General features: G+C 41.0%; 3 protein-coding genes across 8 annotated transcripts in view; 2 read left to right on the plus strand and 1 right to left on the minus strand.

The window, feature by feature from the left end:
* APPL1 (adaptor protein, phosphotyrosine interacting with PH domain and leucine zipper 1) overlaps positions 1 to 3,747 on the minus strand; it is a 23,120-nt gene extending 19,373 nt beyond the window's left edge. For all 5 annotated transcript variants that reach the window (XR_014934643.1, XR_014934644.1, XR_014934645.1 and 2 more), the window contains exons 1-3: positions 3,610 to 3,747; positions 492 to 590; positions 59 to 118 (exon numbers count right to left, since the gene is read on the minus strand). Coding sequence is in view for 2 of the 5 variants with exons in the window: in XM_085516412.1 (XP_085372538.1) it covers positions 59 to 118; positions 492 to 590; positions 3,610 to 3,663 (213 nt within the window). In the remaining 3 variants the exon portion in view is untranslated. The remainder of the gene's footprint in view (positions 1 to 58; positions 119 to 491; positions 591 to 3,609) is intronic.
* Positions 3,748 to 4,089: 342 nt separating this feature from the next.
* Positions 4,090 to 14,153, plus strand: HESX1 (HESX homeobox 1). The gene is made up of 6 exons (XM_015874910.3): positions 4,090 to 4,137; positions 5,319 to 5,410; positions 9,180 to 9,438; positions 9,549 to 9,754; positions 10,042 to 10,143; positions 11,012 to 14,153. Exons 3-6 carry the CDS (start codon positions 9,246 to 9,248, stop codon positions 11,108 to 11,110), a joined length of 600 nt encoding a protein of 199 aa, XP_015730396.1. The 5' UTR covers positions 4,090 to 4,137; positions 5,319 to 5,410; positions 9,180 to 9,245; the 3' UTR covers positions 11,111 to 14,153.
* Positions 4,092 to 27,289, plus strand: part of IL17RD (interleukin 17 receptor D) — a 52,490-nt gene continuing 29,292 nt past the window's right edge. The window contains exons 1-2 of one of the 2 annotated variants that reach the window (XM_015874880.3): positions 4,092 to 4,137; positions 5,319 to 5,410. In XM_015874880.3, the coding sequence (XP_015730366.2) occupies positions 5,360 to 5,410 (51 nt within the window). In that variant the 5' untranslated portion in view covers positions 4,092 to 4,137; positions 5,319 to 5,359. Of the gene's footprint in view, positions 4,138 to 5,318; positions 5,411 to 20,701; positions 20,961 to 27,289 lie in introns of those variants that run through there. The other variant, XM_015874879.3, reaches the window with a different exon arrangement.

The raw sequence follows: 27,289 nt of genomic DNA on the forward strand, positions 1-27,289 counted from the left end.
GATAAGACTACAAAAATACAGTCCTGACCACACAAACCAACAGTGATTCATACTATACCTGTTTCTCATATTCCTTCAGAAGCTTTGAAGTCAGATGAGTTGCTGCACTTAATTCATTCTAATTTAGGAAAAAAAGAAAGAAGTTTGTAACTTTTTTATTTAAATTATTTTTTAAAATCATGTTTAGAAAGCAAAACATTGCAGACACGGAACTTAGAAACAGGAATCTTGGTGACAGGCTTGCAGACAACATAAGAATTCTGTCCTTCTGTTTCTATAGCAATGGTAGGAGCAGCACATAATCAGTATTTACAGATACTATGGTCATAAGAAATTCTGTTGCAAAACAAATCTTGTGTGACAATCAAAATTTAGTCCTCTTTTTTACAAAGTTCAAAAATATATTTGCTTATAAATTTTTCCAAAAAAGGAAGAGACATAAAATGTGGTTCAAAAGCTTTGTAATGCATTCAGGAATTCTCTAACAGTACCTGCGCATCATACACTCTGTGCATTGCTTGAAATAACTGATTGACGTAGTTGGAAATTGCAGCAGCATCTTCTTCAAACACTCCCAGCAAGGAACGGGTCTGTAACAGTGAATCAGAACAATGTGCCATGTTAGCAAAGAACTATTTAAATGCAAGAGAATTTCCAAGTTAAGCAGCAGTGCTGCAGATCTCCTTTCTGAAGTTTATAAAGCCACTGTCACAGCATCCACTGCTATGTGCTGTGTATCACAGAATTAGAAAAAAACAAAATGTATTTTAAAACTACATCCAAGCTCAGTCTTGCTCAGCCTCTCTCCAGGTTAAAGGAGTACGTAGTCAGACAGCACCAAGAGATGTGGATAAGTATAAATTATAAGCGTTGGAACTGTGAGCTACTACTGGTATATCATTATGATATATCCCCAAGGAAAACTGACTGGAATTAAGCAGCATGCCAGGTACACATTTCTTCTGAGAAAGAACAGCTGTGGCTTTCTAGCACTCCTTCTTCTGTATGAGTAGTTGCTGGCTGTGCTGGGCTATGTAACTCACGTCTGCAATAGCAGCCAATTCTGTGCTCAAAAAGCTGAGGAACTGAAAGTAACCAAATCAAACTGATAGAATCTACATTTTCTTAATATACACACTTCTCTGCCCCACCTGCTAGTGAGCTGTGTTCTTTGTCTGCTGTCCCCAGCCCATCAGTCAGCCTGCCCTTCACTGGTGCCACCAACAAATGCACCTCCTGTGTAACTTTATAAGTGGTTGCTGTCTTTACTGCTGTCCACATACTGGACTTCAAAACACCGATCACCAACATTTAGGTCTAACTGTTCCGCTGTTTTTTTCCACCCAGTTGCAGTCTGTACCTTCCTGCTTTGGCCAGAAGAAAAGTACTGGAGACAGATCAGAATCCTCTGGTAAGTTGGCATGAATGACATTCTTGATGAAATGACTGGCTAAACAAGAAGACAATCAAGTTGCTTAGGGAGAATTTGCCCTTAAGAGGAATTAAAATGCTCACTCAGTACTCATTCATCTTTGCATCTGGAAGCAGTGTTACTCCTAACCATAAGGTTATCAGATGGCTTGGCAAAAGGGGAAAGAGCAGAGAATGTAGCTGTAACTCTGCATGAGCTACAGTTGCTCTTCCTAAGAAACACTGTGTAGTATTGCACTAAATATTGGTTGTGATGTTTGGATGCAAGGCCAATCACTTGCAAAACCCACAAAATAAACCTTTAACTCTTAACTTCCTGGCAAGAAGACCATACATTTTTAGGTCCATACTAAAATTAATGTCCAGACAGAAAATGAAGAGAATTGTGATGACATAACAGATGTTTTTAACCCACAAATTGTCAGTTTTAAGAACTTGTTAATTCTCTTTCTTAGCCTTCCTCAAGCTGAGTAACTGCAGCTTCCCTGATTCAGAATGGATGCAACTTTTGGGGCTTGGGAAGAAAATAAGAGAGCAATGCACGAGATCAGGAAAATCTCTCTGGTGAGACCAGCGTAAAGCACTGGATTGCACTGCATACAAAACACGGTAATAAAACCTTGAAATGTGCCTTAGAATGTCGTCCATCTGCCCTTGTATAAACACTTATCAAGTGTGTTATTTGATCACTTGACCATGAAAGCCTCTTATTTAATTGAAATTGATGAGTGGTTGTCCCACAGATGTGATCACACCATATAACTCCTACAGGACACCTAAGGGGAAAGAATAAGCAAACAGCATTACCAACACAGCAAATCACTTTAATGATGGTTCTTGTTTATAAAACAACTGGAAGAAGTGTTGGGTGGAGGAGGAAAGAGGTGGAGAGCTCGGATGGTTGTCAGGTGTGGCAATGTGTTGCATCATCCTAATAGCTGTGAGTCTTCAGATATGAAAGAATGCAGCAGAAAAAATTACCATAAAGACTGACTTATACACTCATGACCTTTAAACCAAGCACTAACAAACCTGACCCTGCAATTTGAAAGTGTTATCGTGTTTGATTTCTAGATTATATTTACTCTCTAATACTCCGTAATACAGAACCCTGTGGAGTAAAAGCATTTCTATGGGTTTTATCATTAAAATATCAGTTATTGACTCCAAACTGACAGTGTAATTATAGCGATGGAAAGAAAACTGAAATTGAGAAGATCTGACAGATATTGCTGAACAAAAAAATGGAGGAACTGTTCACTCACATTTCTAGTGAAAAACTGAGGAGCTCTGATGCTCCTTACGATGTTTTATCCCACATGGATCAGCTGCTACACCAGAAGCTACCAGTACAAAACTGCACAAGGAAACCACCTGTTTGAAAGTCAGTGAGCTGTTAAACAATTCATGTCATCACACGTATTGTATTGAAAGAGACGTGAGATTGAGCCTGTGCCATTGAGTCCTGTGGGCTTTTTGTGGTGCAATAGTTTGGAAATAAGAGAGCAGCAACTCTAAACACGTAGATCTGCACACTGAATGTGTGTACAACTAAACTGCGCTGCTTCGCTTATCAAAGACAACATAAAATGTCACTTGGCTTATTTCTGAAAATAGACAGTGGTTTGATTTCTACCCCGCACCAAAAGGAAATCAATGGTTTATTCACCCTTTAAGAGATCTTCCCTTGGATGCAGAGTAAGTCTGATTTGGAGTTCATATAAGTGAAGTCAGCATCTCAAACATGTCTAATGGTACTGAAATCCAGTGCACAGTTCAGCCCTGAAAACCTGTCCAGATCAGGTCAAGTCTCCAGGCCACAGTCTGTGCAGCAAACCAGATCTTGTCTGACATCTGGTATCAGGGCTATATGGGACACTGCCTTATGGAAAGCAATGATACACCTCCTACACAGCCTTCTCTTCCAAGCTGTCCCTCCATTGATCTAGATTTGTTGTCACTGCTATTATAGGGATTAAAATCCTCTGTTTAGTAAATAAAGTTTCTATGCTCGAGCAATCAAAGCTACCAATGAATATGCTATTACAGCATTGGAACTGCTGCTCATCTGCATAAACTATGCAGCAAAACAAGGCCGGGCCTCCGCGCTAGGCCTGGCAGCCCCGAGTCGAGCCCGATCTGTCCTCCCGTCATGGAGCCGCTCCTCTCCTGACCCACCTGCGGGCTGTCCTCCAGCGTCTCCTCGATGGGCAGCTTGTCGATGCCGGGCATGGCGGCAGCAGGGATCCGATCTGCGCCGCTGCTGCTCCCGCTCCCTCAGCTCGCCCAGCTGGACGGGCCCCCCCGGCAGCAAACACTTGTCCCCGCCCCGAGCAGGATATCCCTCCCTCCTGCCGCCCGCCTGCCTTCACTATTGGCTCCATAGCCCAGCTGCCCGGCTTCTTATTGCTCAGCGGGGCCTTCTGTCTGTCTACATACCGTGGGCTCTGTGCCCGCCTCGGTGGCTGTCTGAAGGGAGGTGTCGTGTGGTTCGGGTTGAGCCCGCGCGATGGGCGCCGTGCCTCAGGATGGCGCCGTGCCTCAGGATGGCGCCGTGCCTCAGGATGGCGTTTACCTGGGGTTGGCACTTACCTCGGGATGGTGCTTACCTGTGTGCCACCACTTACCTGTGTGTCGCCACAACGTCCTGTCAGGTTGTGGACATCCCAACCGCTCCTGCTGTGGCAGCTCGTTAGGCTGAGCCAGGTCGGTGTCTGGTGTTACACTGAGGGGGAAATAACCGCTCCTGAATTGCCCTTCTTACAGCTTTGTGATTTGGAGAGACATATATAGAGTTATCTTACTAGGTTTAAAGGCTAAGCCTTGTATCTTGGTCTTTTGCTTACTGTGCTCTAACTGGATCCATATGTATGAGCAGGCAATGCCAGCGTTGGCTCGTGACCTACATACACCTGCACAACTTTCTAGTTTTGATATCAGTGAACTTGGTAATGGTTGGACTAGATGATCTTCTAGGTCTTTTCCGACCTTGATAATTCTGTGATTCTGTGAACTGTTGACCAGTTTCTCACAGCAGTCTTCTGTAAGAATTGCTCTCTATTTTGTAGTATACTTTAGTGTCATTCCCCTAGCAGAACTCAGAAAGGTAGTAAAGAACTCTAAACGTAATTATTTCTAATCACCTTTGCAGTTTTACAGCTGCAAATGACAGGAAAGATGCATTTATTGAGCTCCTATAGAATGGGAAGAAAAGCACTTAAAAAACTGAAACTTGTGCAGAAATGGAGCAGGCTGCCCAGGGTGGTTGTGGATGCTCCTTCACTGGAGGTGTTCAAGGGCCTTTGAACTATCTGGTCTAGAGGGAGGTGTCCCTGCCCATAGCAGGCGGTTGGAACTAGATGAGCTTAAAAATCCCTTCCAACCCAAACCATTCTGTGATTCTATATCAAAACAAAATAGTACAGACAAGTTTTTAACATGTCAGAATGTGCTTTGGTATCTCAATTTGTGTGTAGTGTTTGTATTTCCGTTTATCTTAATGTTTCAGTTCATTTTAGTAGCAAGAGAGAGCCCTTTCTAGTTGTTCTCTAATGTACCAGGGCTTCTTCTAGTTCATAGTTAGGTTTCTAAATAGGTCCCTTACACTGAAACAGTCAGTGATGTCCCAGTAGCCTTGTATGTCATGATATTTGTGAGAAGATACACGAGGCATTTAAAAGTTTTATTTGGGATATATATTTGGCTGCAGTGGAGGAGGCTGGATAGCAATGAACTGAGGAATTCATAAGAATTCACTAATGGGAATGTTTTTAGTGTTACACTTCTATAAGAATTGTAAACTTTCTTAGTGTGGATGACTTTGTTTGTACAAAATACTGAGGGGCAGTGTAAGTGTGGAGAACTAATGGCTGGCATTATATAAACAGGGAGAAGAGCAGCCTACAAGGATTAAAGATGTGTCCCCCTAATGGAGAGAACTTTGGCTCTGCTGGAGAGTGGAATTAGCCGTCTGGATCAGGTAGGATTTATTTGCATGTTATCTGTTAACTAGCGTACTGTTTCTTCTGATACCCTTGGATTTACCTTGAATTTATGTGTGTTCACTTAATCAAAGTAGCTTTCACTTACCAAGGAATAGCAAACTGTGTTCAGTTGAGCTTTGAAATAAATGATGTTGAAAGTATTAAGGTACGCTTGCAAAAAAAAAATCAAAAAACCAAACCTTCACAGTTTTGTAGTTGGCTTTGAATGTAATCTCTGTAATTAATGTTCAAAACATATTTGAAAGGTCAACCTGTGTAGCAAAATGTCTAAGGTGGTGATATACTGCTGCACTTGGGTAAAAGAGCTGCAGGGAAAGGTGAGATGAAAGGCAAATTTCTGTGTGATAAGGAATCAAGAAAGATGACGTGCACTGTTCATAGCATTCCAAAAAGCTGAGAATGCTGCACAGGCTGTTGTGAAAGGTGACCTCACAGCGGAGTTGCAGTGGGTGATAGTGGCAATGAGTAGCATCTGCTTAAGAGACGGATGCTGCCATCACTGGGCAAAGAACAGGTGGTATAAGATCTGCAAGGGATATGAATTTTCTGCTTCATCAAGTGTGAATTCTGTTAGTAGATTGCTCTGGCGTGTTCAAGGAACAGTGACGTCTCCTGTGTTTGATCTTTGTCACCCGGGGTTTTCAATCTAAAGTTTCTTGTGCTGCTCTCGTTGTTCCTACAAACATATTCAGGCAAATCTGCAAGGGAAGAACAGCTCATTTGCAATAGGCAGTATAATGAGATAAAAGCTTTTGAATGAATAAGCAAACTCGAAATTATACTTGCACTGTGAATTCCTGGAAATGGAATCTGAATCTTTACTATCAAATTCTACTGCTTTACAATCATAGAATGGCTTGTGTTGAGTTTAAAACTATTAAAGTTTTCTACTCTTTCAAGAATGTTTTTATCCTCATTTCTTGTGTAAGTGTCTTCTCTTTAAATAAATGTAACACCATTGGCCTTCAGTCTCCAATCCAGTAGATTTACCTCTGTTTTATTTTGGTACTGAAACAAACTTGTTACCTTTGTAATACATTCTCTTGTCACGTGAAATCTTTAAGCAGTTTGTAAGTCTAATAAGTAAGTTTAATAAGCAGTTATATGGATTTGCTCTAACACTGTAAGGGTCTTTTAGGTGTGTGGTGTTTTGTGTTCTCTGAATTCCTCACATTAGGAAGCAGTCTGAGCGGTTACCCTGGAACTTCCAGTTAGGTACTTCCAGTTCCTGTGTGGAGTTGCAATCGTGCACAGTTTCAAAGCAGTGTTGTATGTTTTGGTTCCTGTGCTGCAGCCTTCAGGTCTGATTCAATTCAAATTGGAGCACATGAATGTAATTATTTTAATAGTAAGTTTCCTATTCAGATAATGTTGTTGAACAAACAAAGCAGCTGAGCAAACATAAACACCAGATGGCAGTATTTGATTAGTTTCTAACTTCTGCATGTCAAATCCGTTCCATGTTTTTGGCCTTATTTTATTAAACCTGTTTTTGAGAGCTACTGAGATCTCTTTCCTGAAAAGTCCTTAAGATAAACAAATAAATAAACGCTGAAAGAATGAGAACCTCCAACTGGGAGCTAAAAGCAAACTGCTCTGAAGGACTTTCCTTGTCCTCCACAATCTCAGAGAGACCAAAAAAGATACAGCTATTTGGTTAATGTACTGGTTTGTTTTGGGGAGTTATGTGCTTCCTCAGTTCTACCTCCACGTATCTTTTGTGACAGTTCTTGGTAGCTTCCTAAAGAGATCACACACTACTTTAGTCAAGTAAAGTAGCTCCATTGTTCATCTGGGATCTTAGTTTGTGTTGCATTAAGACCAGATATACTTAAATATAAAGGGCTGTAACGCCTTCATTTCCGTCTGATCTCTGATTGATGGAATACACCACCACAAAACTCCTGAAACTTCTGGGCAGATGAGGTGTCTCCAGAGGCTCCCAATGTGTTACAGGTTCTTGTGACAACAATGATGGGTCTGTTACATTTTGACCTTGACACTCTTGAAATATTGGGAGTGTGGATCGCACATATGAAGACAGCCTTACTCTGTCCTGTGGGCCTTGTTACTCTTCTTCAATGCTGACACGGTCAAAAGGCATGTCAGTGGCTAGTGAGCTTTTTATGCAGGTTTGTATGTATCTTCTGTGTCTACACTTTATGGTTGCTGGGGCTGCCAAATGGTGGTTGGAGCTCAGCTTGCAGGTGGTCACTGCCTTTATTCTGCTGCAACTTCAGAATATACCAACATGTTGATTAGGTGTCTTGGTAAGATCAATTCTTGAATCACTACTTCTGAGTCAGCCCAGTAAGTCAATGTCATGCAGCCGAACGTCATTCTGATAGAAAATAATGATCCTGTTTCTCACTATAGAATATCCCTCAATGCCGTGCTGTTAGTTTCATGCTGTGCCATTTCCTGCTCCTGTTATTCCTAAAGGTTTATCTTGGGCTGTTTACAAATGAACAGTATATGTACTTTGATCTTCTGCATTTTTCCTTTGTATAACTTGTTAACCAGGAAAATATGACTGATTACACAGGATAAACTACTCTGAGTAAATCGTGAAACAACAAAAAAAGGGCGAGACTTTTCCCTTGAAAGGGTACAATCCAGCATCACGTGCTCCAAAGTTATATTTTAGAGGGGTGAGATTTGCTTTCTGAAGGAAAATATTGCTTACGTTTTGGCATTTATCGCATAGTTGTATCTAAAATACAAAAAGAGGTTTTCACAAATGAGAACTTGCTGCTGACCATGTGTAAAAAGCCAATAGTTGAGTTTGAAAATGTTATAGCTGATGCTTTCTTTATAATGAATGAAGTCAGTGATCTTTTCAAACTTTGAAACACATGCTTTAAATCCTTAATCTCCATTACAGGTGATTTTTGGTCATTTACGTATGCACTCTGTGGAATAATTCCTGTTGGCTATAAACCCACTTACAGGAAAGAAGGGACACGTAGCACGTCCAGGTGTTAGAACTTGTATGTTTGAGTGTGTGGCTAATATTACTTCAGGTTTTGTTTTTATTTTGTTTAGTATGATCAGGGAATTTCACATATGGTGTCCTTCAAAAAAGCTGTGACAAAGCTATTTTAATAAGGAAAATGAATGTATGAATTATTTAAAATAGTTGGTGCAACTGTTCCTGCTAACTAATCCAGGCACTTGGAAGGCAATTACACTGAGCTTTGACAGCATTGCCAACCCACTGCACAGCGCCTTATGCCAAAAGCTATTGTTGTTTTATTGACCACGTTCACCATTACATATGCATATGAAAAAACAGAGGCATTTTCATTGGGATTAGCCTAATAGCATTAAGAGATTATTTTTTTAAATTTCCTTGGAAGGAAATTCACTTAAATGAGATTACTTATTACTTGACTGGTTTCCTATCGTGCTGCTATGTTGAGGTAAGTGGAGTCCATTAGAGTATAAAGTTTTTTTTTTAAAAACTGATTTTATACATTAATGATTTCAAATAAAAGAAAAGTCCTATATTTGTGCATAGCTTCTTTTGAGAAAGTTAAGTCGATGTTCTGGTTAGGAGAGATAACACTTCTTGTCCCTCTTGGTGGCCCCCCTAGTGTCACCATTAGTTGCTAATTACTTGCAAACAAATAAACAATTAACTCCTCATGCCTCTTGGTGGGAGAGTTTTCATTGACATGCTAAAACTTTCTAATAAAAGATTTAATTAATGACGTTGCAAATCCAACCCCCTTGTCAACACAGCTATAAGGAGGACTTCTGGAGAAGTACAAGTACAGTGTATGTGCTGTGCTGGCTGAAGGTGAAACCATGGCAAGTGCATCGCTGTGTGCAGCAAATCCATCAGCATCTCAGAGTCTTCGGAAAGTGACTGGTTTTGTAGAAAATAAAACCACACAGTGCTCATTTTCCATTGAAAGTATTTTAGGATTGGAGCAGAAGAAGGATGGCATTGCAGCTGTGAAACCTCACAGACCATGGATAGATGCGTGCACCAATTTGGGTAAGTCTGTTTTGTTACCTCTCAAGCTTTTAGCCTTTTAAAATACATACTTAGTCATGTTCCTATTGAAAATCAGTAACATGAAGTTCACATTTGCTTGCTTTTTCCAGTTTTAGGTGATGACAATAATCCACATCTGCAACTCCCTGTTGTTTCCTATGAAAATTCATTATTTCATGCTAGCAGTGATCCAATGCAAGAGGAAAAAGTTTTGAAATGTGAAAAATATTTTTCAGTCACCGAGAGGTTGTCTTTCAAACGAGAATTGAGCTGGTACAGGGGTAGGAGACCGAGAACTGCTTTCACTAGAAACCAGGTATGGATTTTCGTCCTATTTTGATGGATCAATAACAGCGTAGTTTAGATGAAGTTGGCACAAGCCTGTAGCAGCTGACTAATGCAGTGCTGTGTACCTCTCCATAGAAAAATGTAATTAAGCTCTTGTGTGAATTGTTGCTAACTTCAGCAGGCTGGTATTTCTGCATGAAATCAGAACTGCCCACACATAATCCAGAGGTCTCCTATAAAGCAAACTGAAGTGGTGTTTTTAACTCCTATAAAGGCAGTGATGGTCACTCAATGAGTGTATTTTAATTTCCTCAGATTGAAGTCTTGGAAAATGTTTTTAAAATGAACTCCTACCCTGGCATTGATATTAGAGAAGAATTAGCTCGCAAGTTAGATTTAGATGAAGACAGGATCCAGGTAAATCAATTTTTACTTAAAAATATCCTTAATTCCATCCATATGTACTCTCTGTCGATGTAAATAGATAAATTATCAGTAGTAGCAATAATTTTCATGTCTGCATAAAATAATGTGCATTTCTGCATGTGATATGCCTGAAGTGATTCATGAAATGGATGCTGTCAAATTCCTTCTGAAATCTTAAATCTTTTTACATGGCATCAATGAGACATTTGTCACGGTAATATTTCTGCAGTTTCTGCTTTGCTAACCTCCAATCCTTTGCTCCCAGGTTCTAAAATCATATTTATTGTACTTGGGATCATATTTTAAAACATAATTTGAAGCTAATATGGAAATAATTTGTGTGAAAATATAGTGTTAGAAGAGCATAACTGCAGTGCTTGAGACAATGTCATTCATCTGGCCAAAAGCAGAATCCACTCAGGGCATTAATTACTGGTTTCTAACTACTGATGTGATAAACATACAGTAAGGCCCAAATTCTAATTCTTTCCTTGATATTTATTATGCTTTTCATGCTATCATGTTTGGCTTAATGGGAAGCTTGATGTTGCAGTTCATTAAGCAGTTGAAGACTTGTGTGTGAATTCCAGATGTTGGGAGTGTCAAGGTCTGACTGAGTGTCACCAAAGTTGATGTTACTTTGTGTATTAATTAGTGAAGCTGATCCTTGTTCTCCGGTGAAGCTGAGGGCGTTATTTTCTTAGTCTTAATTTGTGCAGGTCATAAACTGCGAATTCTGATTTTCTTTTTTACCTCCAAACAGCTGACAACTCACAAAATACTGTAGGGTTGTGTGAATGCTTTTATGTTTCAAAGCCTGCTGTGTTTCTGAAAAGTGTGCCTTTTATTTCCATTTTAGATCTGGTTCCAGAACCGTCGTGCAAAACTGAAGAGATCACACCGAGAATCACAATTTCTAATGGTGAAAAATAATTTCACCTCCAGCCTACTAGAGTAGGAGGAAGGATGGTTTGCCTTTATATTACTGCAGCAGGACTTGAAGAATTACTGGCATTGTCGTAATTTGTATCAAACAATGATTATATATTAATTATGATTTTATGCTTAGATTTGAAAGATTATGATTTTTCACTCAAATAAACTGTAAATATGTGAAGTATTATAAGCTAATTTTTGTGGAGAAAGTGAACTTTTCCTATATATTTTAATAAATGTGTTCAGAAAAGTTTAGATATTTTTTTGCAGTTAAAAAAATAAACCATAAGTTCTGGGTTGTGTAGGACTTTCAGCTAGTATGAATTACTTTGGGCTTCACTGAAGGCAATTAAGCTTCCTACTTTTAGAATCTAAAATTCTTAACGTGCAAAATAGTTTTTGATACATGAAACAGATCAGCTATTTAAATTCTAATGAATGGTTTTTAAGAAGAGTATGACCTCGTTTTCCTAAAACATTGCTCTCCATGAAAATGAATGGACTAGCATTAAACTGGGTTCAGTTTGAACAATTGTTTTGTTAAAAGAAGCTTAAAATGGTAATCTTTTAAATATATTTTAATTAATTTCTGCTTAAAATATTACTTGCCTACTTGTCTATTTAGTGCTTCAACTCCGATATCTTTTTTAAATGTGAGTAAGGCACAAGGCTATGTTGAGTTTTGCTACATGGCTGACATGAATAACAGGTTTTGTTCTGAAGCTAAACTATATCTGCAATAATCAAAGAATCAAACTGAATTATTTCATCTGGTGCACAGAGAATGGTTTTAATATGCAAGATGGGAAAGCAAAAAAAGAACTGTAGGGCAAAGCTTTAATAACTTATAAATCTTAAACTAACCATTCCTTCTTAAAGTAATGTCTGGCTACTGAGCTGTTACATATTCTGGTGTTGGTTTCCAGATTTGTTGAGGAAACAGCTGTTTTGTATGAAGTACTTTGATATTCACTGGAGGGAAGAACTGAAGCAGGAGTCTTCAGGCTCCATGACCATGCTGATGCAGTCACTGGCACTTGGTTTCTATTAGAGTCACTTACAAGGAGATGGAGGACAGAATGCGTAAATGTAAATGGCAAACAACCAACCCAACAAAAGGCATTGGGGGAAACATGGAAAGAACTTCTCGAGTTCTTCTGTTGTTGTAATTGTCCAAATGCAGTTAGGTTAGTGCTTCCTATTTCAATGTGGAAATAACAAACTTTTACCTAATATTGAAATGTTAACTGTCTGTGCTTTGGATTCAGGAAGTAACATTAGCATTTAATATTACTATCTGAACTTCTATTTCTCTTAAGCATTTTTTTTTTTTTGATAGAGCATTTTAAATGGCACCAAATCTATTAGAAATAGTTCTAGAGAAAGAAGTTTTACTCGGATGCAGACCTGATCTGAGTTAAAGACAATATTGGAAATGCAAGAGTTCTATTTTGTTTTTCTTTTCACCTCAAGACATGTAGTACCTGTAGCTTAACTTTAGTGCAAGTAATTTGAAACTATTGTTTACCTTACTGCTGGAAACAAGGTCTCCAACAGCAACAGATTAGACTAATCTGTACGGACCTATGCCTAAGAACCTTACTCTATTATCTGGCAAATACCTAAATGCACCTAATGTCTGTTATAATGGAACTTGTCTCAAGTGACGGAAGTCTGACAAAGCAATTTAAGAGGAGTGGAATAATAGCAGCACCAGCTCTGGTATCCAGCTCTCAATTAGCAAATGTTACTAGAGGGATGGCTTGTTCAGTACCGAGTTTTCTACATAGCGTTGTGGGGAGCAAAGTCAAATAACATGAGTGTGCTGTTTCTTTAATCTTGGCTTAGGTTGTCCTTCCCAAAGTAAATATATCAACAGATTAAAGGAGAACCTTTAACTTTACGTATATGCCTATTTTGACCAGCTTCGGTCTAAACTGTGGCAAAGACTTTCTTGTATATGGTTAGATTTCTATCTTAAAATATTACTCTGTGCTTCATAATACTCACTGATTTTCCTGATAATATACAGCTTTATGAGTGACCTCAGTAATACATGTAATACTTGTTAGCTAGCTGAGCACAGCTGGTCCTGGTAAGAATAGTGGATGAGACTGTTACAAGTGCATGTTAAAATCTGGTTCCATTCCAGTTTTGTATACTTTGTCTTGTGGTGCGTCTGTTTATCTACTTTTCAGATCTGTGATCAGAAAAACCTCAGTCATCGTAGTTCCTCATCTGACTTCAGGTTTGTGAAGCCACAACCTCCTTTTCTTCTTCCAACTATGTTGCGTTTGTTTAAGAGCTCCTTTGGCCCTGAGACCTTGGGATGATTTTTTACATTTACAAAGAAAACATCCAGCAAGAAAGCTGGCTGGTGGTGAGACTTCCCCCTTTTAGTACTGGCAAGCTCTGATGTCAGCGTTCATCAACAGCTACAGTTTAGGTTACTGTTAAGTTGATGAGGGTTTCTTAGAACTGATTGTAATGGTGCTTAAACATGCTAACAGTGCTTTCCTGAAATAGGATCCTGTGCCAGTGTCGGTAATCAGGATACAGAGCTGCGTAATTATTTGTTTTAAATTGACTTTTTTTCTTGGTGTCTCAAGCTTAAAAAACTTTTCTAGTCATGAACTTCAGCAATGCCTGTTGCCATCCAAAAAAGGTGATCTGTGCTCGTGGCCTGAAGGCATACCCAAATTACGCCAAACAACAAGTGCTTCCAAGGTTCTGTTCTAGTATTGTTACTTGCAGCACATATAAGAGCATAGTTTGAAACAGTCTTTCAAGCCTGCATTTGTAACACTTTTTAACTTACAATTTTGTGTTGGCAATTATTTGGTTTACTGAGTCTGTGATTACAGATGTTCCATGGGAGAAGAATAATGCTGCGTTCTTATTGAAAGTAAATGCAGCCTCAAAACTTCACCCAAGCATTCCTATGGCTGGATTTAACAAACGACTTGTTTACCAGACATTGAAATTAAGGTAATTTCAAATAGTTGAGATTAATTCTCAGGGCTGACTAATGATTGAAAAAAAATAAAATCAAAGCTTCTTAGAAATTATTTGTAAAAATAATGTTTGTTATGATTCTGTGGCTTGAATTGGTTTCTCTATCAGTTGTAGGTTGATGATTTTATCACTTAATTTTATAGGATTTGCTGTTATGTAATTAGCTCGTTATGTGGGGAGGAGCTGGGGCTGTTGAGCATCTCCGGGGTGGGAAGGAGAGAGGAAGGATTCTATCATCTGATTGCATCACAAAGGAACTTAGTGGGATCGTGATGGGCAAACAATTGTCGGCAGGGATGGTAATCCGGGGATGGGGAAGAACCATCAGTTCCAGATTCCTTTCTGAGGAAACAGACCCCACACTTACATGAGGTGGAGGAGAAAGGGAGACAAAAGATGGAAGAACAATCTTTGTTTTGGGCACCCAAAGTAAACATTTACTGAATTTATAAGAAGTAACAAGTTTTTAGAAGAAATCCAGTTTGTTTTTGCAGGGTGTTTATCATCGCTGAGGTAAGAATATTACAAAAAAATGTATAGGGATGTAGAATATTTGAACCGTTGAGGCTGGAAAAGACCTCCGTGGTCACCTGGTCCAACCAGCAGCCATTCACCTCCATGCTCACTGAACCACATCTCTAAGTGCTGCTTCTACATGTTTCTTAAACACCTCCAAGGATGGTGATTCCACTACATAGTTTTGGCCTAATTCAGGTGTTACTGCCTATCATATGACAGTTGTCATCATGTCTGTAAATCACAATGGTTATTGTATCTTGTTTTGTACTTCCTTGTTCTCTTAACACCATTTCTTTTTGCATTTTACCAATTGTTATTTTAATACTTTGATTGCTGTCTGTCCTCGTTGTTGGGGATCTTGCCTACTCATAACCAATTAATGCTTAATACATCAACTGAAAAATAAATATAATACCTTTAAATTATGTATTTCGCGCTTTTAATACTTGGAGTTATATTACCAACCACAGTAACGTTCAAAAATATCCTGGGATTCAGTTTGTATGAGTGATGCTGTTGTTAAAGAAATTAAGAAGACAGCAAATCAAATATTCAGCATTAGAGGCTGTTGACTATTCATAAGCTGCGTCTTGGCCTTTTTTCTTTATTTTTTTCCCCCAGGTTAAACCAGCATTTAAATTCATAAATATTGAAGCAGTTATTCAGTATTTCAAATAGGGCTGAAAATGGTGGGCTACTTTTGCCCTCTTGTGGCTGGAGCTTAGAATTGCAGTTCTACGTCTCAGGTTTGGGTGGTGTCTGCAGAATGCCCGATGGTTATGGCTAAATTGTACAGCGAAGGTTTAGTCACAAAGTTTGTATGTGTGTGTGAATGCTTCACCTTGGGTCTGGTTTTCAGAACCTCCGGATGGTCTGTGTTGAACTGAACCCAGTGGAGATTGGTTGGTTCTTACTATTTTTGGCAGTCTAAACATTTAATATTTAGGTATTAACTTCAGAATTGAGTTTGGGGCAAACTTTTACAGCCTTAATTGTTAAGGCTGCTTTCATGGGTATGTACTTGCAGCACTACAAAATGCAGTCCATTTATAGCAGCAGAATCTCTTTATATCTGACAAAGCATCAAGTAATTCTAAAACAAACCAACAAAAAATACCCCACCCTAACAGCAGAGCCATGGAATAACTTTGCTACAGTATCTACTAATGTAATTCTTCGGTGATAACAAATGCAAACGTTTGGCATGCAAAAGGGCTGATGACCACCTGCTTTTTCCTATAGCACCGTTTCTTCACAGTAAAACGATAAGAAATGGCATTGTACAGTTTAAATACTAGACATCTGTTAATGGTTTGGTTTGCATTTCAACGTGTTTAGTCAGGGTAAAATATTTAAAAATGTGATAGTCGTCACTTCTGTTTCTTTCTTGATTTGAATATTTCTACATTACTGGCTCGACTTGGGTGTGTGTGTACTTCTCTCACTTCAAAGGTGAACCAACATCTCATTCCGTGCTACAGGATGTGGCTAACTGACAATATAATTGCAAATTGCTCTAATTCGTTTTGGCAGGGAAAGGAAGTCGTAAGGAAACAGTCTAATGAGGCATCGTCACCGCTCTTAAAATGCAGTTGACTGGCTACATGTTTTTGTGCAACTGAAGTAGCTTATGTAGAAAAGCTTTTCTTGTAGTCATTCGTAAGTGAGATTTTTTTTTTCCCCCCTCTTTCTTCTACAAACATACACTGCTGGACAGTGAGGTCTGTCACAAACAGCAGCGTAGTCGCAGTGTTCTTGTCAGTGATTCCTAATATTACCATCTAAACTCAAGCAAATAATAATTATTGTAACTTACTATTAACATGCATTAACTTTCTCTGCAAGTATTAATAGATCTTTGTTTTTATCAATGTTTTATTAATAGATCTGCATTTATCATCCTCTTATCTGGATATTTATGTCACTCTTTAAAAATAAGCTGCTCAATCAATCCCGATATCTGAGTGCTTCAAATTTTGCTTACAACAACAGGCCGGACTGTAGGTATGGGGGACCTTAAGTTGTTTGTTTGCGAAGCAGGGCTGTCAGCAGTGGTTGTTATTCCTAGCAGGGCCCTTCCGCTTTGTTTAGTACAGTTCTGCAGGATTGCTGCAGAACTCGTTGTAAATATGCCACGAGGCGTTCTTTTTCTCTGCAGTGCTGTTGTGTGTCTGTCATGTAAACTGCAATTTCCATATGCGTCCACATTTTCATTTGTTTGTATATTCCCCTTAGTGGGAGTAGAATGAGGTGCTATTGATAAAGTGCTTTCCAATCATCTTCCACAGCAGTTACACAATAGTAGGACTTTGGAATTCTTCCGGAAATGCTCCTATTGTTCTGTAATGGTATCTGTTAGTATTCTCTCTGTTTTAATTACAAAAATCTTCAAAACATTTTTTTTAGCCTTAATTACACGTCCAACGACGTCAACTTGAAGTGCTTGAACAAATTGCTCTCCCCTTGGTTAAATGGGAAAAGGTTTAAGGCAGGTTACGCTCAGGCAGGGGTCCCTTAGTGTGCTAGGATTAGTTTCACAGGCATGGCCACAGGATGCTGTAGATTGGTGAATTTCGGGATAGGCTGTTAGGTCAGCTCCCCTTACCCAGGCACATATTTCACTGCAGATGGAAAATGGCAAGATGTCTGTGTGGAAGGTGTTGTGCTGCATTGAGAAGTTGAGATTAAAAGTAAACCCAAGAAACGTTTGAAGAAGCTTTCCTTGATTTACATTTCTAGCAAGTATTCCAGTGGCATTGCAGGAGGTTTCATCTGCTTTTTTAGTAGTTGGCTGAAATAAAGTACCTGTATTGCAGAAAAATATTTAGAAGTCAAGCACTGATAATGATTCATTTTTTTTTTTAAAGAATAAAACATGCGTGACTTTAGAATACAGTTGTTGGATTGAAATGTTTCAAGTTCAGTGGATTTTTATTATTGAAAAGCCACTCTTCTGTGCAATTTTTAATTCTCTTTGTATCACAAATCTACTTTTCTCTAAATGTGTAGTTTCATATTACACCTAATCCAGTGTAACAGAAGAGTGCTGCTGAAAGATGCAGTCCTGCTCTGCTTCCTTTTTTCTCTGAACAGATCATGTGGCCACAGGGTGAGTCAATTCAGCTTCATTGTGTGACAGAGAGAAGTGAATTTGGTGGTGGATCAGCAATTTGAGAGATCTCAGAACTGAGCTGCCTGGCTGTTCCCTCCTTATATTTGTATGTATAACCAGATGCAAAACTAAACATGTGGAAAACTGAATAGAAATACTGAGAATTCACCTCTGTCTGCAGATGCTTCCTGCCAGCAGAGTAAGTTGGCCTGTGTACTCTCTCTACAAGGAACTGTGAGATCTGGGGAATGGTCGTATTATACAAGGATTTCTACACGTGGATTGCTGACAAATAGTTGTTTCAACAGTGAGCAGAAGCCATTTGTGTATAGTAACTCGTTTATTTCAGTCGGTTCCTTTTCAGTGTAATTTGCCTGTACATCTGATGTTAACTTGAGCTTTTGGGAATATAGGACTGGAAAAACTTCCTTGGTCATTAAGTGCAATTTCCTGTAGAAGACATTAAGTCATCCAGAAAGGTCACAAGACTATTCACTCTACTCTCTGATCTCTATGAACCTCAAAACACCCCCAAATACCTGAAGATAGACTTGAAGTATTTAAGAATGAGAACGTGATAGAAAGTGATCAGGGGGAGATGTGGTTGCCTGCACCCTAGAAGGAATTTCATAATGTTTAGCTTGTTCAGCACTAAGGATGCTAAACTACAGGGTTTGTTGCAAAGCATCTGGATATAGAAGTGTTGGCTGCCAGTGTCAAAGCAAATGTATCAGGATTCATGCATCTAATTCCACTTTCAAGTCCCATATGGACACAGCAGCAGCTAATCTGGAAGTGCCAATAAATGCTTGGACGCAGCAGGAGGCAGTTGGCTGCCAGGATGGTATGGTATGCTGTGCTCCTCCTTGCCCTCCCCCACCCCCCCAAGGCACAAGCAGGCTCTTGGATAGACTTGTTCTGGAGTCTGGATCTGGCCTCCACAGCCCACACTGTTTAAAGCACCCACCGACAGTGTCTGGATGACCTTAGGAAGTAGATTGTGTGTCTCTAGAAAGAAGCAAATTAAAAGCAAATCCCCATTACCTCCAGGGGTCTCTTCCTGTCTTAGTAGGGGGCAGAGTCTTTCCTGACTCCAAATCTAATTATTGGTTTAGCCTTGAGCGTGTGTGCAAGATGTTAAAACAGGCATATTTATGACTCTCTTTAAGTTTCTGCATCTATAAAATGGGAGTAGTAAGCCAGATCTTCCTTTCAGAACTCTTTTCTTCTTCATTAATACTGGCACCTTTATCAAGACCTGGTGATTTAAAAGAGAGAACCATTAATAACAATAGGTGCATTTAAATTCAATTTCATCATCTGGTATCGCTGTCATATAGCTGATAATCTTTTGCTTGAGGTTAACCAGATCTTTATGAATCTATGGCATGTTACAATATGGAAGATGCTACCGGAGTGCAGCTTTTGTGATTCCTGAACACTTGTGGGAATGTTTTCACTCAGTTTTTTTCTAGGTTAGTTCTTAAGGTTCAATACTGGATGATCTGTAACCATCTGACACCAGTGGATTCATCCATAGGCATGATGTGTGTTTCCTGGCCTACTGCTGAGAGCTCAGCTCTTTTCTTCACTCCTTCCTTGTGCAGCCAAGGTTGGTCACCCCTGGGAGAAAGATTTAAGTGTTAGAAATACAAAAGATGGATGGAGCATACAGCTTCCAAATCTAGGGAGGATTTATTATTATTGTCATTATTATTTTGCAACTGATGTAGATATGTGGTAGGAAATTCCTAACGGGACAGCAGCTCTCTTTGTTACTTGAGTTTCCATATTTTTCTAGGACCGGCCGAGTTCCCACTGTCCCCCCATCTGGGAACAGCTGCTTGGAAAGGAGGGGGCTCTTTAGCTTTAAGCGAGATGGTAGAGTGGCAACCCAAACCAGCTGTAGAATGCATGATATCGATACCCGTGACTTAGGGATATTCTCCAACTGGTGTGTATTTGTACTGTGTTGAAACAGGAGACTGTTGTAAGGACAAAAGAGCCTACAGGAAAGCAGTCCCCACAGTCACTTTTGCCCTTACGTTCGCTAGCAGCATTTTGGAGAATATAAGTGGAAATTGTAACTGCTGTCATTTGATTCCCATCTCTCTTCTATCCTTTTCCACAAAGCTGCTCAGTGGAAGTGGCTCTAAATGCACACAGAGCAATAAAGTGCTTCTGCATTCAGTTCCAAAAAGGAAGGCGATCCTCCTGCGTGCAGTCACTTCATTCACGTTGGTAAAGCTGTCCCTGACAGCGTTTGGGATGGATGTTTTTCACATGAGGTGTTTTGTTAGTAGCTTAAGCTGAAATAAGGGGAGGCTGATTTGTGTCAGGTGACATTTTTGCTTTGTGTTTCTTGCTTGAGCCCTTGGTAAGTAAGACCCGTCCATCTTCCTGCTGTGTAGTGCCAGAGCCAGCGGTGGCAGCAGAATGTTACCCTTCCCTTTTCCAGAACAACCTGTGGGGAAAATGAGCATCCCAATAAGAGTCATCTGCTCCAACAGCTTTAACAGGGCTATGGCCTCATCTTGAGTTTGTGCTAATGTGCTTAATGGCAGGAATCCCACCTCTGCTCACGCTGTAATGAAGAGCTGTGTCTGCCCAGGGCTCCCGAGTCTGTTCTCATGTCAAGTGGTACAGAAGGGCTGTGTGAGGGCGCTTGGTGTCTTCCTGTATTGTGTTAGCAACGGTGTTAGCAAGGGGTGGAAAACCCCATGACAAGTTCAGAAGTAGTTTAAAAATGGCCACTCGGTGGTGCTTCCTTTCACCCCGTTGGCTGGGTGGGCTGTTTGGGGAGGTATTTTGTGTATTGCTCTAATCTGAACCGTCGCGTCTTTGATACCGCTGTTGTCTCTTCTGAGCTCAGCGCTTCTGCCCCTCGCTGTCCGGGCGAGTTGGGAAGAAAATCGCGACCCCGAGCGGAGGGCGGCGCGCTCCCGCGGGTGGGGCCGGGCCGGGGGCGGGGTACGGGAGCGCGTGCCCGCCGAAGCGTAGCCCCCCGCCCCGGGTCGGCGGCGCGCATGCACGCGGCCACTCGCCGCCACGCCGCCACCGTGCTGCCCGCTCTGCGCGGCCGCTGCTGGTGATGATGGACCCGGGGCCGGAGCTCGGAACCTTCCTCCTCGCGCTCCTCGCCTGCTGCGGGGGACGGCGGCAAGCGGAGGCGGCCGGAGGGACCGGCGGCAGGAGGGGGGCGGCGGCCGATGCCTGCGGAGGGCGGGTGAGTAGCGCCGGGCTCGGTCCCGTTCCGGTGGGGCTGCCGGGCGCGCTGGGGGGACGGCCGGAGTTGTGCGACGCAGGTGGGGCGGTGATGAATTAAGGGGTCGGGGTGCAGCGGAGCCGGCGGTACGGTACTGTATGGTACGGTACTGTATGGTACGGTACTGTATGGTACGGTACTGTATGGTACGGTACGGTATGGTACGGTACGGTATGGTATGGTACGGTACGGTACGGTTCCAGGGTGAGATTCCTCCTCCGTCCGTGGCGGGGACGTGCGTGCAGGCAGGTGATAAACGCAGTCAGACTCTTGGTTGCTTTCTTTTCCGTATCTTTTTTCCTACTTTTAAGTAAGTTTTGAATTTCTCCCCTACTCCCAAGCGCGGCTGCCGGTTCCGTTGCATCGCGGCGGTGCGGGAAGGAGCTCTGCGTTCCATCGCCGGCCCTTTCTGATGGCTGTCGCTGCGGGTTTCCGCGGTGTCACATCAGCGCGTTTCTGATCGCTCCGCAGCGCTCACGCGTTCGTAGGGCAGAGCGGAGAGATCCGAAAACATTAGGAAATATCGGGAAGAAAAGCAGCCTTCAGCCCGCGGTGCAGCTCCGGGCTCAGCTCCGTGCCGCAGGGCTCTGCTGGAGCTGCGAGACATAGGAATGCATTACCGCTGCTCGGCCCGTGCCCCGGGCACGCCGCAAACTGTGTCGAGCTGCGGGAGCCGTGGCAGCGCCCTGCTTTGGTTGTGCCGATAGGCGCTTTGTGGGCATGGAATCTCGGCGTGCCACAGTCTGCTGCACCTCTTTCAGATTAGTCAATTTGAATAAAAAAACCCAACAACTTTGTTTTAATCACACGCAGCAAACGTAACATTTGAATGTCTTCAATATTTGCAGTGGTTTCTGCTTTCTATTGTATTTTCAGCTTTATTTTCCCATTTCCCCGGGCCATTCATTCGGTGCCCGGTAGGATCGTTTGGTTATCGTGCTGTCCTGCCTTTCTGGAGTCCCGGCCTTGTGTTGCCATCCCCCAGCCCTGGCCGAGGAACTGCGGGACGGTCCCCATTCTGTCAGCTGGGGGTACTTGGCCGGGTCTGTGTGTGAGCTGTGAGCAGAGCTGCCGTGCTGCTACATGACTGATGGCCCCTGTAACACATTGTCTGCTCGGGAGCAGGGCTGCCTTTGAAGTAGGGCCCTGTAGGAAGTAAAGAGACTATTTGCTCTATTAAAATTCCTTGGTATTTCCTCTGTTTAACCACAGGCCACTTCCCCTCTGCCACTCTAAACACTGCGGGGACACTGACTGATTGAAAAGACAGAAGCCCTGCAGCGATTGTGTCCTATTCAAACAGATACCCTTATTGCAGGGTATTTGTGAGCGGTGTCTAATTAATGTGAGTTAAGGACGTGAACAAGTCTTAACGTTTTATATGGAGAAAGGCACGCAGTGAATAAGTCTGGTACGCATTACCGAAAGCAGTTGAATTAAGGTAATTCTCAAAGGCATGAATTATCTAGAAAGAAAAAGGGAACTTTCAGTATTTTTTTCTTAATTTAATTTGGAGAGCTGAGTGTTGTTACTATGCACACACTGGATATTTGTGTTCAAACCCTGATGTGTGGTGGTGTCCTTTGTGCTCCTTTGTTATTGTTTGTGTGTTGTTTTTGACAATCAGCACCGAGTTCCATCATGGTGCATTTACACGAGTAGCACCCTTTTATTATTATCTTTTTCCTCTCTACAAAACATAGTTTTATTTTCCTCTGTGCTATGTGGCAGTAAAAGCTGCAGTTGGTGACAGCATGGGCTGGGCTCTGGTTACAAGATGATGAGAAGAAGCATTTGATGGTTTGGTTCATAGCTCCTGAAATTATTCTTAACAGTTTATATTTTCAGAATGAAGTTATCAAGTATGATTTCTACAGCTCACCTTGCAAAGCCCGTGCCTGTGCTTATTGCTGTCTCTAGTAATACTTTGGTTTTGGTGCTACAAGTTCAACACACTTCTGTAGCACTAAAGCAGTTGGTTCTTTGCTGAGTAACTTGGAGAGTGTTAATAAGAAGTAGAGGTGCTCTGAGTGGACACAGGATTCTAGAATATAGATTAGCTTTGGTAGGTCTGAGATTTCTTTCACTGCTGTTGAAGGGCTATAATGTATTCCTGCACTTAGCAGTGTTCCAGATTGAGATAGAACGTGTGCTTAAAGCAGAATAGTATTACAAAGTAGCTTTCCATATGGATGGTCTTACCACATCATATGCATACCTTTATCCAGAAAAAAAAATAGACCAGAGCTGGGCCTCTCTTCATCTTGAGAAAGTATGTCCACATGGGGAGCAATTCTGGAAAAGCATCCTCTTGATTTTTTTTCTTCCTAGGAACAAGCTGTGAGGCGAGACAGAGTTGGCTGTGATGTTGATTCGAATGTATTTCAGTTTCATTTATTCAGTGTTAAACACATGAGCAACTTCAGCCTCAGGTTGTTTTGTAGGTTCCAGTGGGAGTACACAGCTGGGTAACCTTTTATTTTCTGTGTCTAATTCCTTTGGAAGTTGTGGCACTGAACCACGCTCAGTAGTGTGAAGCTCAAAATTAATGAGACTGAAGGATGAGAGAGAATAAAAGCAGAATTTTAGTGAACTTCTTTCCCCTCCACCCTCCAGCTGGCAGAGTCCTGCCTTTCTTTGCTCTGCTGATCATAGCTTAGCAACCACTGGGGCTCTCTGTTCCCCTGAAGCCACCCCTTTCACTCTCTATGTCATCATCTATGTGCCATGCGTAAGGAGCTTTCTTTTCCTTCCCATTTTGTAGCAAGGACTCTGGAGATCCCTGTTTTCCATCATTGTATTACCAGGAGCTCTGCCTACCCTTCTTCTTTAGGCCTATGCTGCCAGGTCCCTGCATTTATCTCCTTGAATGTTCCACCCTCCAGCTATGGTTTTCCTAAGTGCAGAGCTGAGTCATGCCAATGTGATTCTCTCATCTAAACCTTTTGGGAAATTATTTGGGAGGAAGAATGTCTTGAAAAATAAGAGTTTAAATTCTTCCCTTTAGTTCTTATTGTCCATCATTTAAAGAACTAGATTTTTCTCTTGAAGGGTATTTAAGAATGTCAAAAGGTGTTAAGCAGAGGAAGGACCTGAGATGAAGCCCAGGGGAAGGTGTTAATGGTTGCCTTCAGGGGGTTCCTTCATCCAAAGATTCCCCGGTTCCTTGAAAACTCTGCAGACCAGATGCCAGCAGTTCTATATCCTCTCTTTTTGGATTTTTTTTCACCCCCCACTGGCATATAAAGCAATGTGATAGTGATTTAGAATTAACTGCATGGCTCCAAGCTTAGTGTGTTACATTTGGTTAGATGCTACTCAACCTGTTGAGTGCAAAGCCTTCCAAGCATGGTTGGCCATGTAGGTAGGCATCTGTATTATTTTTGTTTAAAGTTTGCCTTCCAACTCTTCCCCCCCCCCCCAATGTCATTGATCAGGTAATGTATGTTAGCAGAGATGCTGACCCCATTTTGACTCTAGCATCAAAAAGTGTTAGTGGCAGTCTGCCTACTGAAGTTAATTAAAAACTGCACATAGTAACCCAAGTATGTTAATGTGAAAATAAGCAGATGAATGTTTATTTAGGAGCTTAGAGGTGATTGAGCTTAAATTCCCTGTTTCTAGAATGAGCAAACATAACCAGAGAACAAAAACTATAGAAACATAAGCTTGTTTATGTCATTGATGTTAATTCTCTGTATTAACAACAAAAATATGTTTCCCTTTTATGTTACTCTTTGGAGATGGGAATTAATAAGCTGTTGAGCCAACAAGATTTCTGCAGTTGGAATCTCTTGGGACTGTTACAGGTTTGATTTGTTTCCTCAAGATCATGTCGCTTAGTTTAGATGTCAAACTTCACTCCCTGCCCTACTCCCCCACCCTCAGTCTGCTACTGAGTGAGTAGAGGTGTGATAACTAAGGTATCCAAATTGTTAAGTTAAAATCTTAAGATGCTTATTTAAGAACAAGTTCTTTAATAGCTGAATGCTTCCCAGCCCACTGGTGAAAAGATGTGAAGCAGTCATGATTAGGCGATACTAGATTTCTTGAGCTAATTATTTGTTAACGTTAATGTAAGATGGATGTTGCTTAATTAAAACTGCAACATTTAAAGGGTGTTTAATAAGGACCAGCTGTCTTTTCCAACAGATTGGTCTAAAGATGATGAAAAAGAGCTTTGATGTAACTTGCCGCCCTCCAAGGCTGAATTTTACCCGTAAATTTAGAGTGCTGTTTGGAAGTCAGCAAGATGACAAGAGTGCAAAGCAGCACTAGGGAAACATTAAGCTCAAGTATAGTTTTTAATTTGTAATGGATAGACTCATTCCAGTAGTTTTCATGCAGTATCTATTTAGCAGTAACATATGTGTTATCCAAAAGCCAAATCAAGGTATAAATAGATACTTTAATATGCTTCAACCTTTGTTACTTAGTACATCTTACAATCAGTTTTTTGTTAAAAAAGTAAAACAATATGTTGGTGACCTCAGTGGACTGGAGAGGATCCTCCAAATTTACTGTCCTTTACTGGATTGTTGTATGAAGAGGTATAATTTTTGGAAGTGGGTCTCAAACTTCTATATGTGTAGATCGTAAATATTAAGGATCAGAGGAAAATGCACTTAAGCAATGTTTCTTAGCTTCCATTGGTGTCCAGTTGTCACTGAGTCTCAGTATATCATGTCCAATCTTATGAATAACTCCTCACTTGCCACCAGAACTTATACAGCTGTCAGTGAACCTGCTTCTACCTGTTTCTTAATGCTGTATTTCCTGAAGTTCCTAAATAATTTCTAACTGCAGGTTATTAACTGGTCTGTTTTTTTTTTACCAGTTGAGTTTTTACATCTGCCTTGGAACCACTCTGAATGACCAGGTTTAAAAGGTTAAGTATGATGTGAATAAGTAGGTCTAGAGCTGTGGCAAGAAAAAGTCTGACAGGCTCATTCAGGGATGGTGTTGAATATATGATGGTATTCTTGCACTTTTCAGAAACGTGGAGCTCTAGGTGCACAAGCAACCTTTATTCTTGTTTGTGTGGATCTGGTCTTGGGCTGTTATTCAGCAAGACAGTAAATCTGGGGCTCATCACTCATTCTGCATCTTTTAATGTGCTTAGAAAAATGTGTGAGGGAGCTTTGTCCGAGGAGATTTCATGCTAGATCAGGTATCATTATCTCCTTCTGCCAGCCTGAAAGTATAAGCTCTGAAATGTATGTTCTGGTTAATTCAACACAATCGGAGTTGTGTGTGTCCATGACTGATCTGAATCAAATGTGAACCACTTGGTGATGGGGCAGCATGCAGAGGTGGTTGGGAAGTGGTGGTCTCCATGCTGACAGATGTGCTGTCTTGTAGGCAGCTTTGAGTCTGCAAGCCAGCAGGCTCTGAGGCACACCTGGCCTTTTCCTTACAAGTCTGGTACAGGGCAGGTCATTGTAATGTCTCCAAAGGAAGTGCTGTTGAAATGTGTTTAGCTTTTCATGACCTTTGTTTGTATTCTGATGGTCTAACATTGAAAGAACAAGCTGCTCCTCTCCATGATTGACAGAAACTGCATGGGGCAAATGAGCACGCAGAGTTCAAAGGGCTCCAGGTATATACATGTGAACTCACAAATTGCTATGAACTGTGAGAATACGTTAACAACCAGACAGCATCACTCTGAAGTCTTGTGGTGGATGTAAGGATGCAGTTCTGCTTGGGAATGCATGTCCTGTTTAAAGGTTGCTAAATAATTCCTTTCTACCTATCTATCTATCTATCTGTGTGATTCCCCCATCAAATTGCATGTGATACTCATTGTTGCGCTCGCTGCAATGTGGAAATGCCAGATTTTCCTCGTGGTTGGTGGGCAGACTTGGATTTTAATTTCTGACCTTCGCTATCTTCTTTGCTCTTATATCAGTGGGAGGAACGAGATATTTCTGATCTTACTGCTGACTACATTCAAATCCAACCATGCAATCAGTGACTTCTCTGACTTTTTTTGTATACGGCTGTGGGAAAATTCCTGGTTGGCTGGCTATGAATTAATGAAAATCCTTAGAATGCTTCGCTAATGATAGCTCCTGTGGCTTTAAAAATGCTATTCCCTTTTTTAATTTGAGGGAGGTCACAGAGGTTTACAGAAACTGAGAAAAGAAATCTTAACATCTGGTTGTGCTCTGCTGATGACTGCTTTTGTGTGAAGAAAAGTTATGGCGTCTCCTCAGCATCAAACGCATTCAAAGCGATCCTTTCTAAGAACTCTTTGCAAGAATACTTTTCACTCAAACTGTGCTTTC

Source organism: Coturnix japonica, chromosome 15 (assembly GCF_054131305.1).
Source record: "Coturnix japonica strain WE chromosome 15, WE-NBRP24, whole genome shotgun sequence".
In the NCBI taxonomy this organism is placed as follows: Eukaryota; Metazoa; Chordata; class Aves; order Galliformes; family Phasianidae; genus Coturnix; species Coturnix japonica.